This window comes from Salvelinus sp. IW2-2015, linkage group LG13, assembly GCF_002910315.2.
Source record: "Salvelinus sp. IW2-2015 linkage group LG13, ASM291031v2, whole genome shotgun sequence".
Taxonomy (NCBI): Eukaryota; Metazoa; Chordata; class Actinopteri; order Salmoniformes; family Salmonidae; genus Salvelinus; species Salvelinus sp. IW2-2015.
The window spans coordinates 27,993,407-28,014,065 of NC_036853.1; the positions used below are offsets into that span (position 1 = coordinate 27,993,407).

The 20,659-nt window shown below is 44.4% G+C and overlaps 1 protein-coding gene across 3 annotated transcripts in view; it reads left to right on the plus strand.

Moving 5' to 3' along the window:
- LOC111972384 (CMP-N-acetylneuraminate-beta-1,4-galactoside alpha-2,3-sialyltransferase) overlaps positions 1–16,706 on the plus strand; it is a 100,451-nt gene extending 83,745 nt beyond the window's left edge. For 2 of the 3 annotated variants that reach the window (XM_023999434.2, XM_023999435.2), the window contains 1 exon segment: positions 11,374–16,706. In XM_023999434.2, coding sequence (XP_023855202.1) covers positions 11,374–11,478 — 105 coding nt within the window. In that variant the 3' untranslated portion in view covers positions 11,479–16,706. 3 annotated transcript variants of the gene reach the window in all.
- Positions 16,707–20,659: the final 3,953 nt, after the last annotated feature.

The following is a 20,659-nucleotide window of genomic DNA, read 5'->3' on the forward strand; positions in this document are numbered from 1 at the left end:
GCAGTTGCCGTACCAGGCGTTGATACAGTCCGACAGAATGCATTCAGTGGTGCATCTGTAGAAGGGGCCAAGACAAATTTCTTCAGCCTCCTGAGGTTAAAGAGTGAGGTTGAACATGGATGGACCATTTCAGGTTGTCATTGATGTACACGGCGAGGTACTGGAAGCTTTTAACCCTCTCCATTGTGGACCCGCCGATGTGGATGGAGGCTTGCTCCCTCTGCTGCCTCCTGAATTCCACGATCAGCTCCTTCGTTTTGTTGACGTTGAGGGAGAGATTATTTTCCTGGGCCCCCTTATTTTCCACTAGGGTCCTCACCTCCTCTCTGTAGGCGGTCTCGTCGTTGTTGGTAATCAGGACTACCACTGATGTGTCGTCTGCAAACTTGATGCATGACTTGGAGACGTGCGTGGCCATGCGGTCATGGATGAACAGGGAGTACAGGGCGGAGCTGATCACGCACCTTTGTGGGGTCCCTGTGTTGAGGATCAACGTAGTGGAGATGTTGTTTTCTACCTTCCCCACCTMMGGTCYGCCCYTCAGGAAGTCCAGGACCCAGTTGCARAGGGTGGGGTTCAGACCCAGGGTCCTGAGCTTAGTGATCAGCTTGGAMGGCACTATGGTGTTGAAGGCTGAGCTGTAGTCGATTAACAGTAATCTTACATACTGTATGTATTCCTCTTTTCCAGATGTGATAGGGCAGTGCCATGGCGATTGCGTCATACATGGATCTGTTGGTGTGGTATGCAAATTGTTGTAGGTCTAGTGTGTCCAGTAAGGTGGAGGTGATATGATCCTTAACTACCCTCTCAAAGCACTTCATGATGACAGATGTGAGTGTTACGGGGCGATAGTCATTTAGTTCAGTTACCTTTGCTTTCTTGGGTACAGGAACAATGGTGAAGCAAGTGGGGACAACACAAAACATCTTGAAGCAAGGATAGGGAGAGCTTCAATATGTCTTTAAACACTCCAGCCAGCTGGTCTGCACATGCTCTGAGGACACAGCTATGGATGCCGTCTGGGCTGGCAGCCTTGCGAGGGTTAACAAGCTTAAATGTCTTTCTCATGTCGGCCACGTAGAACGAGAGCTCACAGTCCTCATGACCGGTGTTGGCCCGTGCCGGCAGCACGTTGTTTTCCTCAAAGCGGGTGAAGAAGATGTTTAGCTTGTCCGGGAGCAAGGCGTCGGTGTCAGCGACGTGGCTGGTTTTCCATTTATAATCCGTGATTGTCTGGACTTCCTGCCATATACATCTCGTGTCTGAGCCATTGAATTGTGACTGTTTTATTGCCTTACGGAGGGCATAGCTGGACTGTTTGTACTCGTCCATGTTCCCAGTCACCTTGCCGTGGTTAATTGCGATGGTTTACACTTTTAGTTTTGTCCAAACGCTGCCAATTATCKAATTTTGGGGGGTTTGGATAAGTTTTATTCGTCACAGCGGGAACAACATCCTCTATGCACTTCCTCTATGAACACCGGCTCCCTGTGAGTTTTAGAATATATTTTAAGATTKTTTTATTGGTTTTTAAACCAATCCATGATTGTGCACCCAAATACGTATCAGACATGCTTTTATTTTATGCAACCAGTAGGTCCCTCAGGTCCTTTTAACTATCCCAAAGCCTAGGACCAAGAGGCATGGAGAGGCAGCCTTTAGTTATTATGCCTCCAGCTTCTGGAATAGCCTGCTAGAGAACCWGAGGGAGGCCGAAACTCTGGACATATGTGGACTGTGGACACATCTTTTTAGCTTTGATTTTAGGGTGCTTTTTAGTTGTTATGTTTGTGTCATTCTGTTACGCCTGCTCCCGCTCCTCCTCTCTGGTGCCAGGCTTCCTATCATTACGCATACCTGTCACCATCATTACGCGCATCGGCACTCATTGGACGCACCTGGACCCTCTATATCTGTCTGTTCCTCAGTTGGTTCCCTGTGTCAGCATTATTGTCGTTTTGTTTTCCCCTGTCCAGACGCTCTCCGTATTCTGTTCCTGTCCGTGTTTCATTAAATGTTCTCTCCCTGTACTTGCTTCTCGTCTCCAGCGTCTGTCCTTACAGAATGCTGACACCAATATTTGAAGCATCAGGGAGGTTTTTGTTTGTCGGGCCCGGGTGCCGCTGCCGTAGGAACCAGGGGTGCCTCAGCTGGCTCGTCGGGCTTCCACGCCTTAGCTGGTTCGAGAGGTTTCCTTGCCTCGGTTGGCAAAAATATAAAGCTTGATTTGATTTGATGTGATAAACTCAGTCACCGAGTCAGTGTATACGTCAATATTATTCTCAAAGGCAACTCAGAACATATCAACATACAATCTTGAAGCACAGATTCTGATTGGTCAGACCAACGTTGAACAGTCCTTACCATGGATACTTCCTGTTTAAGTTTCTGCCTATAGGAAGGGAGGAGCAGAGTGGAGGCGTGATCTGATTTGCCTATGGAATGGCGCTGGGGAGTCAATAATTCTTAACACTTGTCAATAATTCCATGGCTGTTTTCTCTACATGCATTTGGAGACTGTCTTTTTAATTTACAATGATTACATCAAGATAGCTAGTGAAAAGAAAGTTAGCTAGCTGATTACATTTAATTAACTTAGCTAAACAGTGTGCAAAGTTAGCTAGCTAGCAGCTCAGTTGAGTTAGCCTACAAAGTGGCCTACTACTATTACTGTTWTAACATTTTTTTCAAAATGTATTTACTTACTTAAATAGGTTCTCCCACTGTATCTGTTTTTTTTGTGTCCTTACAAAAACAAAAACAAACATTTCCGGTGGTAGCAGTGCGCAGCCAGCAACCATGTGGATGAATGGAAACAAGCCAAAAAGTGTATTTGTCACCACATCGGGTTAGATGGTGTAGCACTTGAAACTAGAATACACAACCATCAAAATCTTGCTGCTTGGAGCCAGCGGACCATTCAAACCAGGCAGGAATAGGGATATGTTTCCCCACCTGATAGGGTCTGTGATTGGCTGACTAGTTTAACTGACTGAGTACCCTAGCAACCTGGTAACTAACACAGAGGTGTGAAGTGGTCTCTGCTACTGGACAATGGGGTCAAGCTGAGGCGGGGGATGGTAGCCTACCTCAGCAGTAAATCTACAAAGGTTAACTGCCTTGCTCACGGGCAGAACAACACATTGTCGGCTCGGGGACTCGATCCAGCAACCTTTCGGGAACCTACCCAATGCTCCTACCCGCCAGGCTACCTACCGCCCCATTTATAGAAGACTATACAGATCATTGTCTCATCCTAGGTTCCAGTGATTCATTCATGAAGTGCACCATTTATACCTGCAGCCTTTATGTACAAAACCCTCTAACCTTTATCATTAAATCCTCAGACATGAACCATTCAAACCTTCTCCCTATCTCTGATACTGAAAAGACAAACTTTGTAGCCTTTTTACTGCTGGGGTGCAGAGAGACAACAGGTCAGAAGAACTTTGCACCACCTCAACAAAACTCACCACTGGATCCTTCCTACGAGGACAAGCCTCCACCCTGGACTGTGCAACCGTGTGTTAGTGTGTCATGACCATGTAAGTGGACTTTATTAGGGCTCATGTGTATATTCTACCTCTCTATATAATAGGCCCTTGGGACTGTGTAACTACTGTGTAATTACTACCGTGTGCGTATTCATTTGAGGGTTAAATGTTACTATCTCAGGCCTGTGTACTAGCGACACTAGTCCTGCTTATCTGGCCCTTATGGCATAGTTCAGGGGTATTTTACATGTTCAGGCTATGAGGTAAAATATTTCCCCATTATACTCTATGAGCCAAGATGGCTGCCAGCCTATTGTGTCTCACACTCACCCAAGATGGCCGGCCTATAACATCACGTCCTGGCCTCTCCCAAGATGCCTGCCCCCATGGCCTTGTTATTGTCTACATGTTAACATCCTTGCATGCTAATGCTATCTATTATCCTTGCTCATGCGCTAACTGTATATCTTTTACGTTGTCTGCCATGGCCCAAAGCCTGTGGTCTACTAGCCTAGCATGCTATCCTGCCTCTGTATATACTGTCCCGTACTACTAGCCTAGTATTGCCTAACCTAGTGTGCTAAATGTATACTGTCATATTGTGTGCTACATTAGCTGGGTCCTACTAGCCTCTGTGTAGCCAATATTGCTAACGTACTAGTACTGCTCATGCTACTGCTATTAGCCAATATATTGCTTGCCACTTTACAATTATGTAGTTATTAGCACTGCTATTACTACGGTAGCATTACAATTACATTGTTATTACTGCCTTTGTAGCTATAACAGTTGTACATTGTCTGATTCTTTCTCTCTTGTCTTTTCCTAGACAACCACTATCCCTTTCACTACTACCAATCAGTCCAATTCCTATCGCGGTGTGTGCCCCTGTCTGTCTTGAATGTGGAATAAAGTGTGTTCTGTACATCTGTGTCCTACTTGTCATTATCTGCCTTCTAACAGAGGACAGTTGTACCAACATGTTAAACCAGCACCTCTATTGGAGTCCACCGCCAGTTAGTGCCACTCTTTTTCACTTTAGAATCCCTCAGTCCCGAAGGGTTCCAAAAAGGGTTCCAAAATGCTTCTTTGGCTGTCCCCATAGGAGAACCCTTTTGTGGAAAATGTCCTACCTGAAACCAAAAATGGTTCTTTAAATGGTTCTCCTATGGGGACAGCAGAAGTACCCTTTTAAGTTATAGATAGTACCTTTATTTCTAAGAGTGTTGACAGGGTTAGGTTGTGAAAGGGTTCGTTTATAAAGGGTTAGTTTATGAAAGAGTTCTGACAGGGTTAGGTTCTGAAAGAGTTAGGTTGTGAAAGGGTGAAGTTGTGAAAGGGTTAGCTTATGAAAGAGTTAGGTTGATCTGAAAGAGACAAAAAGACAACGTTGCGGGGGATCCCTTTGATGATGAGTCATACAGGTCACTTGACTGTGTTGCTGTGGTATCGGCTGTTCTCTGAACCCTTAGTTACTGGAACATACCAGTAACATCCACCCATCCATCTGCCCACTCATAGTCCACAGCTATGAACCTTACAGCCAGCCGGTGATTCTATGTTAGCATTCCCTGCTAAGCGTGTGTCCCTGTCTCCCCTGCCCACCAACATCCTGTCTGTTTAGATTTGATAGTTTACTTCTCCCCAGTGGAAGTTTACACAAACCTTTGTCATTATTTAATACCCTTCTCCAAGAGTCTCGTGGTTACTCTCTTATATTCATCATGTTACTTCCCAGTTCCCACCACCACACGAGAGGCGAGATGTGGAGTAGGATATGAAGTAGGATGTGTAAAGAAAGTCAAGTGTGGGTGCTGAGTTCTAAAGAAGGGACACTACCACAAGCACCACAGCGTATGTGTCCCAAATGGCACCCGATTCCCTTAATAGTGCACAACTTTAGACCATAGCCCTAAAAAAAGTAGTGCACTATAGGGAATAGGGACACAGACAGCCACTAAGGACACAGACAGACACAAGTCCCTGTGTCTACAGGGGCCGTCTGATCTGCTGGTTAAGTACACAGCACTCTGCCTGGTCATAAATCACTCTTTACTGAGGGATGTCAGAGCCCAGAGTGGCTGCTCTGGTCCCTCCATGGCTGACATGCAATCACCTCCAGCACACAAACACACACACAACTCCGCAACTACTAATCCGAACGCTTAAAAGAAATGCCGCTACGCCCTCGGACAATAAATCAAACAGGCAAATTATCAATTCAGGACTAAGATCGAATCCTTCTACACTGGCTCTGATTCTCGTCGGATGTGGCAGGGCTTGCAAACTATCACAGACTACAAAGGGAAACCCATCTGAGAGCTGCCCAGTGATGGGAGGCTACCAGATGAGCCTAATGCATTCTATGCTCGCTTCGAAGCAAACAATACTAAAGCATGTGTGAGCCCCAGCTGTTCAGGATGACTGTATGATCATGCTCTCCGTAACCGTTGTGAGTAAGACCTTTAAACAGGTTAACATTCACAAGGCCACAGGACCAGATGGATTACCAGGACACGTACTCGGAGCATGCACTGACCAGCTGGCAAGTGGTGCATGCATCTCGCCTCTCGTGTGGTGGTGGGAACTGGGAAGTAACATGATGAATATAAGAGAGTAATGACATTTTCAACCTCTCTCTGACCCAGTCTGTAATACACTATATATACATCCCTTTGAATTAGTGGATTCGGCTATTTCAGCCACACCTGTTGCTGACAAGTGTATAAAACCAGGCACATGGCCATGCAATCACCATAGACAAACATTGGCAGTAGAATGGCATTACTGAATAGCTCAGTTAATTTCAATGTGGCACCGTCATAGGATGCCATCTATCCAGCAAGTCAGTTCGTCAAATGTCTGCCCTGCTAGAGCTGCCCCAGTCAACTGTAAGTGCTGTTCTTGTGAAGTGGAAATGTCTAGGAGCAACAACGGCTCAGCTGTGAAGTGGTATGCCATACAAGCTCACAGAACAGGACCACCGAGTGCTGAAGCGTGTAGCACGTAAATTTGTCTGTCCTCGGTTGCAACACTCACTACCGAGTTCCAAACTTCCTATGGAAGTAAAGTCAGCACAATAACTGTTCATCGTGAGTTTAATAAAATGGGTTTCCATGGCCGAGCAGCCGCACACAAGCCTAAGATCACCATGTGCAATGCCAAGCGTCAGCTGGAGTGGTGTAAAGCTAGCCGCCATTGAACTCTGGAGTAGGGGAAACAGAGGGCACTGCGAACGACCCAGTGTATCACTGAGGCCGAACTCCCTGCCACCCAGGACCTCTATACCAGGCAGTGTCAGAGCAAGGCCCTAAAAATTGTCAAAGACTCCAGCCACTCAAGTAATAGACTGTTCTCTCTACTACCGCATGGCAAGCGGTACCAGAGTGCTAAGTCTGGGACCAAAAGGTACCTGAACAGCTTCTAACCCCAAGCCATAAGACTGCTGAACAGTTGATCAAATGGCTACCTGGTCTATTTACATTGACCCCCTTTATTATGTACATTTTTATCTTAATTGTTTTGCACTGACACCCCTGCACTGGCTCTATTCACACTCACTAGACTCTGCCCGCACATTCCCACTACACTAACACTCCACACACACACCCTCCAACCCACACACACACTACATACTCTCACACACACACACACACTTGCATATTGATGCCACGCATAGACCCACCTTCACAATCTTCACATATACTGCTGCTAGTCTGTTTATTATATATCCTGATTGCCTAGTAACTTTTACCCCTACCTACATGTACATTACCGTTCAAAAGTTTGGGGTCACTTTGAAATGTCCTTGTTTTTGAAAGAAAAGCACATTTTTTGTCCATTAAAATAATATCAAATTGATCAGAAATACAGTGTAGACATTGTTAATGTTGTAAATGACTATTGTAGCTGGAAACGGCTGATTTATTAAAATGGAATATCTATATAGGCGGACAGAGGCCCATTATCAGCAACCATCACACCTGTGTTCCAATGGCACGTTGTGTTAGCTAATCCAAGTTTATCATTTTAAAAGGCTAATTGATCATTAGAAAACCCTTTTGCAATTATGTTAGCACAGCTGAAAACTGTTGTACTGATTAAAGAAGCAATAAAACTGGCCTTCTTTAGACTAGTTGAGTATCTGAAGCATCTGCATTTGTGGGTTCGATTACAGGCTCAAAATGGCCAGAAACAAATAACTTTTTTTCTGAAACTCATCAGTCTATTCTTGTTCTGAGAAATGAAGGATATTCCAATGCGTGAAATTGCCAAGAAACTGAAGATCTTGTACAACGGTGTGTACTACTTCCTTCACAGAACAGCGCAAACTGGCTCTAACCAGAATAAAAAGAAGAGTGGGAGGCCCCGGTGCACAACTGAGCAAGAGGACAAGTACGTTAGAGTGTCTAGTTTGAGAAACAGACGCCTCACAAGTCCTCAACTGGCAGCTTCATTAAATAGTCCCCGCAAAACACCAGGCTCAACGTCAGCATCACTCATTCATATATCTTTATGTATATATTCTTTATCGCTTTACACTTGTGTGTATAAGGTAGTAGTTGTGGAATTGTTAGGTTAGATTACTCGTTGGTTATTACTGCATTGTCGGAACTAGAAGCACAAGCATTTCGCTACACTCGCATTAACATCTGCTAACCATGTGTATGTGACAAATAAAATTTGATTTGATTTGAAGAAGCGACTCCGGGATGCTGGCCTTCAAGACAGAGTTCCTCTGTCCAGTGTCTGTGTTCTTTTGCTCGTCTTAATCTTTTCTTTTCATTGGCCAGTCTGAGATATGGCTTTTTCTTTGCAACTCAGCGTTGTACAAGATCTTCAGTTTCTTGGCAATTTCTTGATATTACCTCAATTAACTCAACTACCTAGTACCCCTGCACATTGACTCGATACTGGTACTTCTTGTATATTACCTCGTTATTGTATTCTGCATTTCCATGTAAAGTCTACACCAGTTAAATTTGGTGAATGTAACCAATACATTTATCTGTTTTGAACCAGATGTCAGTGTGCACTCTCCTTGTGTCAACTTGTGTTTTAGTTTGCAGCGGCACAAACCCGTCTCAGCACCACTCCCACCCCCCTGCCATATATAATTGAGAGCTGTGGTAGTAAAGTATTCTCTCTGTGGGTGACCCAGGGCCCATGTGGAGCTGTCATTCCAAGATGAACGCTGGGCCTCACACTCAAAGACATTTGGGTCTGTGCCAGTAGAACCGCTCGGTACAACAGGCTATCCTGCCTCTGAATGGAGCAAACACACACAGCTATGTACTGAACAGCTAAGACTGTTCAAACACTTATCATATGCTCTTTCTAATGGTACCTAAAGGATTCACTGCACTATTAGAAAAAAGGTAATATCTTGAACCGAAAGGGATTCTTAGGCTGCCCCCATAGGATAACCCTTTGAATAACACTTTTTGGTTCCCAGTAGATCCCTTTTGTTTCCAGGTAGAACCCTTTTGGGTTCCATGTAAAACCCTTTCTACAGAGAGTTCCACACGGAACCCAAAAGGGTTGTACCTGGAACCCAAAAGGGTTGTACCTGGAACCAACAAGGGTTATCCTATGGGAACAGCCAAAGAACCCTTTTGGAAAAAAGTGTGAGACGAAATGAGCAAGACACAACAAATATCACTTACAGTGAGAGTACAAAACTTTACGAACACCTGCTCTTTCCATGACATTCTGACCAGGTGAATCCAGGTGGCGATATGATCCTTTATTGATGTCACTTCTTCAATCAGATGAAAGAGAAGAGACGAGAGCTTGTGTGGCCTACCACTTCACGGCTGAGCCGTTGTTGCTCCTAGATGTTTCCACTTCACAATAACAGCTCTAGCAGGGCAGACATTTGACAAACTGGCTTGTTGGGAAGGTCGCATCKCATGACGGTGCCACGTTGAAAGTCACTGAGCTTTTCAGTAAGGCCATTCTGCTGCCAAAGTTTGTCTATGGAGATTGTGTGGCTGTGTACTCAAATTTATACACCTGTTAGCAACGGGTGTGGCTGATATCGCAGAATTTGTAGCGGTGTCCACATACTTCTGTATATTTAGAGTATGATCCCTTATTGATGTCACCTGTTAAATCTACGTCAAATCGGTGTAGATGAAGGGGAGGAAACAGGTTAAAGAAGGATTTTTAAGCCTTCTTGAGACATGGATTGTGTATGTGAACCAACTCTACCTGAGATTACCAGTCTAGCCAACAGTACACACTCTTTTAAACCTGGTTCTGCAGATAGCTTGATTATAAAAAGGAGAACTCCCGCACACCCAATGTTTACTGCTCCACATTGTTTATTATGTCAAATTTTTTATCAGAGACCTGCAGACATCTTCTCCTAAGGGAAATGAAACACTTTTTTGGCAGTTATATAGGATAGTTATGTAAAGGGTGATGTTTTAGACCAGACACACGATAGCTATTGCCTTTCAACTGTTTGATAACAGCTATTGGTTTCAGTAGAGGCAAGTATGGGATAGGTTGTTCCTGTAAAGGATGTGGTTGATACTAATAAAAGGTCTTGAACATGCCTGCAATGACACTAGTTTTCCCATCATCATTTACCGTCATGTACCGGCATCACCAACATCAGATATTTCACTATGGACGTTTGTTACGAATCCCTTTGGCCCGACAGTCTAAGGGGGGGGGGGGGGGGGTGGTAATGGGATCCGTAACATAACTCATGCAAATTAAGTAGTGACAAAGAGTAAACGAAATAACACAGACAACTTAATTACCGTCAAACACTCAGGGTTTATTTCTAAACACACGGTAAAGGGGGGCAGGAAAAGGGGCTGAGCTGGACCCAAGGAAAGAAATAATAAGTATCCAAAAAATACCCCTAAGTTAGACTAGCCTACTTCACCAACAGCTAACTAACTKACCAAAAATACAGTGGGTGGTCCGCCCAGTTCTAACTAGTGTATTTAACAAAGTTTACCTACGGGTAGTGTATGCCCATGGGCGAACTGTCTGGTTACCCCCTTTTCCCACTATCAACCAAACACCATAACAAACACAATACTCACATGTGGGAACAAAGTGACATGTAGATGCTAAATCACACAAGCGATCTACAGACATATGGCATTACAGAGAGATTGCTCTAGAGAACACAACTGACAGGGTTTTTAAACCAAGGGAAAGGGACTGTGATTGGGTAAGGGAAAAGGAGCAGATGTCTTCCGATTAGCGACTGATTGATGACTGATTGGGGAATGATGATTGTCACCTGTGAGTAGGGGAGAAGGAGAGAACAGAAATACACACAGGATACACACAGAATACTTGTATCCGTAACAACGTTGCTGTTTTGTGCAGTGAAGTTTTCACGTTTCGCTCGTGAAGCCATAATAATACATCAGTTATCTCTTTCTCTCTCTTATCTTTTGCATCCAACAGCCCACGTTAAAATGGTTCAGCCACAAAGTTTAGTGAACCACATTGTACAGTCATGTGGTATTGTCTCTCTCTCATCCGCTGTATTTAAGGGGCAGCTCCGTAAGTGTAGAAAGCTCCTTTTAAAAAGAAACAATAGTGTCCTTGTCAACCTCAATGGTCTGTTTACTTTCGGTCTTCTATTGTGCCTCTCGCCTTTGCCTCCACTGAGAAAATCTCTGTGATCAAAAGTTGAAAGTAATGTAATAGTATGTGGACGCAACAGCTTTGTCATCCTCCCTGCCTCCATTTTCAAAGAATGTTTCTTTTTACCTCCATCTCCTGTAAAGTACCTAATTGTTTCCTCTGCATCTCCTGTCCTCTACCCCTCTGTCCTTTCTATCTCTCCATCCTCCCTCTCTCCCCACCTATCCTCTCCTCCCTCCCTGTCTCCTGTTCGCAGTCCTGGACTCATAACATTTCTAAAGAGAAGGAGTTCCTGATTAAGCTGGTGAAGGCCGGGGTTATACAGGACTTGACCCGTGGGATCTGTGGCTCAGGGTGCTGATGACAACATCCAGCCAATCCCAGATCACAGAGAGATATGGAGGAGAAACACAGGGGCAGCATTGTGAAGTCCTGCTCTGTTCCCCTCAACCTAACCTTCACCGCTGGCTGAGGCATACTGTTGTCAGGACAGAAGTCTGGTGAAGGGTTCTGAAGCGTTCCTATCTCTGACAGAAGATAACTGTGGTACATGGCATCTTCACTGGACTTCATTGGAGAGATAGAACTATACACAACACTTTAGAATACTCTAGAACACAGAGAGCTTGAACTCTGTAGAACACGGAGTTATACTGTTCTATTTTATGATTTGCTGCAGTGTGACAATAGTTTTAAGTTTTATTAGTCATATGTATGGGATACACATGGTATACACCGTCGAACTAAATGCTTACTTGCAAGTTCCTTCTCGACAATGCAACAACAATAATAAATAATAAATGATAAGAATATGAACATAAAGTAAATGGCTCAGTTGAATAGAATATATTTATTTGTATAAGTATAGTACAGGAAGGCACAGTATTTACCCGTGTGTTTTGGGGATTTGGGGGCAAGTGTTTATATTGTGCAGTATTTAGCAATCGTAATAAGAGTCTGGTAGCAGCATTTGTGGTGTGTGTATGCGTGAGCGAGTGCGCTAAGGTGACGAGAATCAGAGCAGGTGGTCAGTCAAGTTCAAGTGTTAAGCYGTCTGATGGTTGGTAGATACAAATTGTCACTGAGCCTGTTGGTATCAGACATCATGCTCCGATACCGTCTGCCTGACGGTAAGGGAGTAAACAACTTGTGGCTGGGGTGTGTGGGGTCCTTAATGATGCTTGGAGCTTTCCTCAGGCACCGTTTCGAGTAGATGTCCTAGATGGGTCGGAGCACGGTCCCAGTGATGTGGTGGGCCGTCTTCACCACTCGCTGGAGGGCCTTGTGGTCGTGAATGGAGCGATTCCTGTACCAGTCCGTAATGCAACCGGTCAGGGCACTCTCGATGGTGCATCGGTAGTATTTGGAGAGGACCCGGAGTGACATGCCAAATTTCTTCAGTCGCCTTAGGAATTACAGACGCTGACGAGTGGTGGTGTTGTTGGTCCATGACAAGTCCTCTGTGATGTGGACACTGAGGAACTTAAAACTGCTGACTCAATATAGTATCATGAAAAGATGGACTGAGAATATCTTTGGAGGAGGAAGAAGTGCATACCTCTGCTCATACAGTATACTTGAATATATTCAGTCACCACATACGCATCTTAGAAACTGTTGTTACTGTTCTTAAACTGTTCTTTTCAGATCTCGTAATGGCTGCGGTGCCCTCTTTATCTGGGTTTCGTCATTATGGGATGGTTGACGTCGGGGTAGCAAATAATGCGCATACATATTCTGCTTTTACTGTATCAGGAAGCAGAGATGCTCATGACTGTTAGAAGCCCTCCACAACTTCCTTCCTCCCCCCTTTTAAGATGTATTACAATTATTTACCTTTAGAGATTACTTTGTTCTACTGTCGTTTTTTTCAATGCAAAGAGGAGGACTGAACAATCAATCCCCTCACTGGATAAACATATATTATTTGTAAGAGCCTATATTTTATTTTACTGTTCTCTGTGAGAAACACTGGGCTTTGTGTGATCTTAAGTCCATCAGTGTGGTTCCCAAACACTGAACTGTCCTGGATCACGTTTCACACTGTTACTCTGGTCTTAATGCTGTTATCTTTGCCTGAGTCCCAAATGACACCCTATTACAGGGCTCTCCAACTCTGTTCCTGGGGAGCTACCATTCTGTAGGTTTTCGCTCTAACACTAATCTAGTACACCTGATTCTAATAATTAGCTGGCTGATAAACTGAATCAGGTTAGTTGGAGAGAAAAAACAAACAGGAGGGTGGCTCTCCAGGAACAGGGTTGGAGAGCCCTGTCCTATTGCCTATGTACTGTACTACTTTTGGCCAGGAGCCTATACGTCATTAAACAGACAATCTTATCCAGTCCGACTTACAGGAGCAATTAGGTTTAAGTGCCTTGCTCAAAGGCACAATTTTATCTAGTTGGCTAGGGGATTTGAATCAGCGACTTTAACACTCTTAACTGCTAGGCTACCTGCAGCCCTATAGGGAATAGGGTGTCATTTGGGATGCTTCCTTTATGTCAGGCCTCTGCATGGCCTGCAAACATACTCAGTGTTACTACTGACTACTGTCAGTTGTTGTATAAATGTTATAATTTTCTTTGTTTTTGCCCAAAATAATAGAAATGTTTTAAGTAATAATATGTGTTGTCTTAACCGCCATTCTCTGTTCAACTACATAATGTCTTATTTTCTACATTTTTGGTAGTGTAAAATGCATTACTGTAAAATGGATTACAGTAACTTACTGGAAGAAAGTGGCCAATCATTTGCTGTAATTAATTTTACAGTACTGCTACTGTAATCCATTTTACGGTAATGCATTTTACCCTACCAAAAATGTTACTGTAATCTAATTTACAGTATATTACTGGAATTACCCATGCAGCAACATATTATGCGGTGTTCTTTGCAAGGTCTCCTTTTGATATTTACCTTTTGGTCATTTAGCGGGTGCTCTTGTCCTTAGCAATTTACAGTCAAATCAAATGTTATTTGTCACATACTTACAAGCCCTTAACCAACAATGCAGTTCAAGAAATGGAGTTTAAAAAAATATTTACTAAATKAATTTAAGTAAAAAATTATATAAAATGTTACACAATAAAATAACAACAACGAGGTTATATACAGGGGGTACCGGTATGTGCGGAGGTACAGGTTAGTCGAAGTAATTTGTACATGTAGGGGTAAAGTGACTATGCATAGATAATAAACAGCGAGTAGCAGCAGTGTAAAAACAGTCCGTGTGGCCATTTGATTAATTGTTCAGCAGTCTTATGGCTTGGGGGTAGAAGCTGTTAAGGAGCCTTTTGGACCTAGACTTGGCGCTCCGGTACCGCTTGCCATGCAGTAGCAGAAAGAACAGTCTATGACATGGGTGGCTGGAGTCTTTGACACTTTTTCTCTGACACTGCCTAGTATATAGGTATTGGATGTCAGGAAGCTTGGCCCCAGATGCACTGGGCCGTACGCACTGCCCTCTGTAGCGCCTTGTGGTCGGAGCAGTTGCCATACCAGGCGGTGATGCAACCGGTCAGGATGCTCTCAATGGTTCAGCTGTAGAACTTTTTAGGGATCAGGGGACCCATGCCAAATCTTTTCAGTCTCCTGAGGGGGAAAAGGTGTTGGCCAGGGACTGACTGAAACAATAATTCAGGCRGGGAATTTGACTCCATCCCAGGCCACCCTGTTCACGCAAACCATCAGACCGCAAATTTTTAGGCTAACCCTTTTTGTTGAAGTAACAGGTTCCAAACTAGTTATAAATTTGGTCACTATGTTCATCTGGGAAGAAAGTTATCCACATTACAAAATACAAACATTTGGGACTGACCAACAAGTAGCCTGTCTGAACACTGAGTTTTCAAGGTATGCTATGGCTATGGGTGCACCCTCAAAAACTCACTAGGAATACACCAATCATAGCACATACAAATGTACAAGGCTAGACACACAAAACAATTAACCTACACTTTTTAAAAAGAGAATGAGATATACAGAGTTTGTTCAAATGGTTATCTTTATATTCAAGCATCAAGCATATCAAAAGTATCAAAAACCATAAGCTACAACAATGTAAGTAAGTATAATACAAAAGTTGAAAAAGCACTCCTCTACAAAAAAATGTAGACTACAATGTCACTCACTGGTGTCCATAAAGCAAACAGCACAAAAATAAACATATCTATACACTGAGTCAATGAAATTGAACATTAGCTACATAACTGCAAGTATAATACGAAAGTCCAAAAAACAAGCCTCTATACAAAAGCTTTAACTCACAGCAAATTTTCTTTCACCCTTGTCAGCCTGTTAAGGAAGAGTCATATCATAGCTACTTCAGAGCTCCCCAGGGGTGTGTGCTCAGTCCCCTCATGTACTCCCTGTTCACTCACGACTGCATGGCCAGGCACGACTCCAACACCATCATTTGCAGACGACACAACAGTGGTAGGCCGGATCACCGACAATGACGAGACAGCCTATAYGGAGGAGGTCAGAGACCTGGCTGGGTGGTAACAGAATAACAACCTATCCCTCAACGTAACCAAGACTAAGGAGATGATTGTGGACTACAGGAAAAGGAGGACCGAGCAAGCCCCCATTCTCATCGACGGGGCTGTAGTGGAGCAGGTTGAAAGCTTCAAGTTCCTTGGTGTCCACATCAACAACAAACTGGAATGGTCCAAACACACCACGACAAAGCCTATTCCCCCTCAGGAAACAAAAAAGATTTGGCATGGGTCCTGAGATCCTCAAAAGGTTCTACAGCTGCAACATCAGAGCATCCTGACTGGTTGCATCACTGCCTGGTACGGCAATTGCTCGGCTTCCGACCGCAAGGCACTACAGAGGGTAGTGGGTACGGCCCAGTACATCACTGGGGCTAAGCTGCCTGCCATCCAGGACCTCTACACCAGGCGGTGTCAGAGGAAGACCCTAAAAATTGTCAAAGACCCCAGCCACCCCAGTCATAGACTGTTCTCTACCGCATGGCAAGCGGTACCGGAGTGCCAAGTCTAGGACAAAAAGGCTTCTCAACGGTTTTTACCCCCAAGCCATAAGACTTCTGAACAGGTAATCAAATGGCTCCCTGGACTATTTGCGTTGTGTTCCCCCCCCCCCCTCTTTTACGCTGCTGCTACTCTCTGTTTATCATATATGCATAGTCACTTTAACTATACATTCATGTACATACTACCTCAATTGGCCGACCAACCAGTGCTCCCGCACATTGGCTAACCGGGATATCTGTATTGCGTCCCACCCACCACCTGCCAACCCCCTCTTTTACGCTACTGCTACCCTTCTCATCTTTCATCATATATGCATAGTCACTTTAACCATATCTACATGTACATAATACCTCAATCAGCCTGACTAACCGGTGTCTGTATGTAGCCGCGCTACTTTTATAACCTCGCTACTGTATATAGCCTCTCTACTGTTATTTTTCACTGTCTTTTTACTGTTGTTTTATTTCTTTACTTACCTGTTGTTCACCTAATAGCTGTTTTGCACTATTGGTTAGAGCCTGTAAGTAAAGTCTACTACACCTGTTGTATTCGGCGCACGTGACAAATAAACGTTGATTTGATTTGATATGTGTACTTGGTTAGGAGACTCTCCTGTGAGCAATGCAGAGAAGCCCCTGTGTTGTCCCTGCATATTAGCTGCTCCGTCTGTTGCATTACCAACACACTGTTTGATATCTATGTCCATCTTCTCAAGGGTCTGTTTCACAAGGTCCACAAATTACTGTCCAGTCGATGACTCACAGTCAATGACCGCAATGAGTCTCTGGTGGACAATGTCAGTGACATATCGCAAAACTACTGCACTCTGGTCTTTGGATGTTAAATCCTGTGTTGTGTCCATTTGTATTGAGAACATCCCTGCCTTTCTCACTTCAACAGCAAGTGTCTGCTGAATCAACATTCTGATGACTTCAATTACTTTATTTGCTGTTGTTTTGGACGTCATAGTTACCAAGGACCCTCTTCCTTTACTTCCCATCTGCTTCTTGCTCTTCTCAATGCAATCACTAACATGCTCTTGTAGGCAGACATCATATTTGCTTAGCAACAATATAAGCTCAAGAAACTTGCCATGATTGACGGCTATGTTTTCCAAGTTATATACAGCTTCGTGTCTGTGTCGTCTGTAGCTAAGCCCACATTTACCAATAGCTATAACGACATCAATCACACGTTCCATGACCTGCCTCCTCTTTCTGACCTGGTCTCGTGGAACTGACATTTGCTTATCACTCAGAAGGGTACGGATGTCTGCTCTGCTGGCTCTGAGGATAAAGGCTTCTGCACTTTCTCTATGGGTCTTGCTTCGCTCATGTTCCTGTACTCTCTGATGGGCATGTTTCCAGGCCTGCATGCCTCCTTTGACAAAGGACTACCACTGGCTGAAGGTTTTGAGAATGCAAGACATGCTGAGCAGAACAAGGAGTGAGTTACTTCATTGTATGTCAGCCATTTTCTGTTTGTGCCATCTTTGGAGTGGAATACATTGGGAATGATTGAGGGGTTTGTTATGGGTGGTAATGAAAAAAAATGTCAAAATCCTTGGACTGAGGACGGGCAATATAATCAAATGGATTTTCAGTGCTTTCGATGTCCCTTTCTATTTTCCCTGTACTGGGCTCTGAACCTCTCTCTCTCTCTCTGCACATCTGGTTGCTCTGCAGAATGAGATTGACATTGTAAATAACCTAAACTTAAACTTGTATTACTTGTGCAGTCATCGATTGTGTGTCCCCCGATTACAGTCCTACTGATAATCTCATAAATAAAGAACATATTAATCTAAAATCATAGCCTACATGTTTAGGTTTGTGCTCTTAAGTCGTACCTGAAGGTTCCTGCTCTGAGTCTGACTCTGAACTGACCACCATCTCCAGTTCTGCAGGAGCACCTGAAGCCCTAGTGCTGCTGCTGCTTCCTTCTCCACCTTTGCAAAGAAAACACTCTATTATCATACTCACTATCATTAGTGTAATACAGCTCTGGAAAAAAATTAAGAGCGGTCTCTTAATTTGGAGTGGTCTCTTAATTTTTCCCAGAGCTGTATATTATTGTAGTAACTTGTAATGCTGGTACTAATGGCTCTAATGATCTTTGTCGTTGTCAGTGTTGTGTCACACAGGCTACTGTGTTACGTTCATGGATGTATTACGGTTAAGTTACTGTAGCTTGTTTCGCTATACAGTGTATGTGCACTTTCCCTAGCTTATGTGGCATGAGTCATGACCGAATGCTGGCATGTCCATAGCCTAGGTTTACTATTTTTTACTAGTTGCCTTCAATGTCATATTATGATCGCTATGTTGCACTCATTGCTATGATATAATTCCTCCACGAAGACGTAAGACGTGCAAACTGTTTAGCCTACCGGCCGTTGTGTCACTATTTTTAGCTAGGCTACTTAGCTAGCCATGCTGGGTGTCAGTGTGTGTGTTTAAGGTAGTGTTTTTGACTGACCTGGTCCCTTACTGATGAACATGTCGCTTATTTTGCAGCATTTAGTTGGGTCTGTGGCAAGGGCCTTCCTCTTTTTTATTTTCTCCCTCTCTGCTCCACCTTTCCTTTTCTGACAGTCCATTTCGCTGTGCGACTTGTCTAAAATGTTATCGGTAGAGAAGCAGATAGACGGTTGCTATGTGCGTCGCGGAGAGACCTGATGTCATTTTTGGCGCCACACATTCGCGCGGGGACACTGCAGCGAGAGAGTGAGAGTCGCGCCTGATGCGTGGATTCTCCGTCAACTCATTCCTGCTTGCAATATTATCGCTGGTCAAGTTCCCGGCAGGCCAAAACAACCCTCAAGGCACCGGGAAAAGTCCCGGTGCTCCCGACGGCCAGTCTGTCATTGGTGTTGGCGCGCCCTCTTCAGGACTGTCTCGGTGTGTTTGGACCATGATAGTTTGTTGGTGATGTGGACAGAACTTGAAACTCTTGACCCGCTCCACTACAGCCCTGTCGATGGTAATGGGGGAATTTTTGTCCCTCCTTTTCCTGTAGTTCACGATCAGCTCCTTTGTCTTGCTCACGTTGAGGGAGATGTTGTTTCCTGGCACCACACTGCCAAGTCTCTGACCTCCTCCCTATAGGCTGTCTCATCGTTGCCGTGCTTGGCCACGCAGTCATGGGTGAACAGGGAGTACAGGAGGGGACAGCGTGGCAGATGTGTTGGGAATGGCCCGTCAGGAAGTCCAGGATCCAGTTGCAGAGGGAGGTATTTAGTCCCAGGGTCCTTAGCTTAGTGATGAGCTTTCTGGGCACTATGGTGTTGAACTCTGAGCTGTAATCAATGAACAGCATTCTCACATAGGTGTTCCTTTTGTCCAGGTGGGAAAGGGCACTGTGGAGTGCGATTGAGATTGCATCATCTGTGGATCTGTTGGAGTGGTATGCGAATTGTAATGGGTCTAAGGTTTCTGGCATAATGGTGTTGATGTGAGCCATGCCCAGCCTTTCAAAGCACTTCATGGCTACCGATGTGAGTGCTATGGGGCGGTAGTCATTTAGGCAGGTTACCTGCTCTTTTTTGGGCACAGGGACTATGGTGGTTTGCTTGAAACATGTAGGTATTATAGAGTCGGTCAGGGAGAGGTTGAAAATGTCTGTGAAGACACTTGCCAGTTTATCCGCGCATGCTCGCAGTACACGTCCTGGTCATCCGTCTGGCCCAACGGCTTTGTGAATTTTGCCCTGTTTAAAGTTCTTGCTCATATCGGCTACAGAGAGTGTGATCACACAGTCGTCCGGAACAGCTGGTGCTCTCATGCATGCTTCAGTGTTGCTTGCCTCAAAGCGAGCATAAAAGGCATTTAGCTCGTCTGGTAGGCTCGCGTCACTGGGCAGCTCGCAGCTGGGTTTCCCAGCTGGGTTGTAGTCCGTAATAGTTTGCAAGCCCTGCCACATCTGACGAGCGTCAGAGCCAATGTAGTAGGATTGACGCTTTGTCTGTTTGATGGTTCATCTGAGGGCATAGAGGGATTCTTATAAGCGTCCAGATTAGTGTCCCGCTCCTTGAAAGCGGCTCTAGCCTTTAGCTTGGTGCAGAATCCATGGCTTCTGGTTGAGATATGTACGTACAGTCACTGTGGGGACAACGTCATCAATGCTCTTATTGATGACCACTGAGAGGGTATACTCCTCAATGCCATTGGATGAATGAATGGCACCCCGATCTCCGCCCCCTGTATTTATGTATTTTCTTCACACGAATGACGGGGATTTGGGCCTGGTCTCGGAGAAGCAGTATATCCTTTGACTCATTAAAGAAAAAATCTTTGTCCAGTTTGAGGTGATTAACCACTGTTCTGATATCCAGAAGCTCTTTTCGGTCATAAGAGATAGTAGCAGCAACATTATGTACAAAATATGTTACAAACAATGCGAAAAAACACACAAAATAGCACAAAATAGCCCGTAAAACGGCAGCCATCCCCTCCGGCGCCATTATTCAGTCAGTGCATTCAACCAAGGCTGTTGTAGTTAAGGATACATTGGTCGTCAAAATAATTGTAATTACAAAAA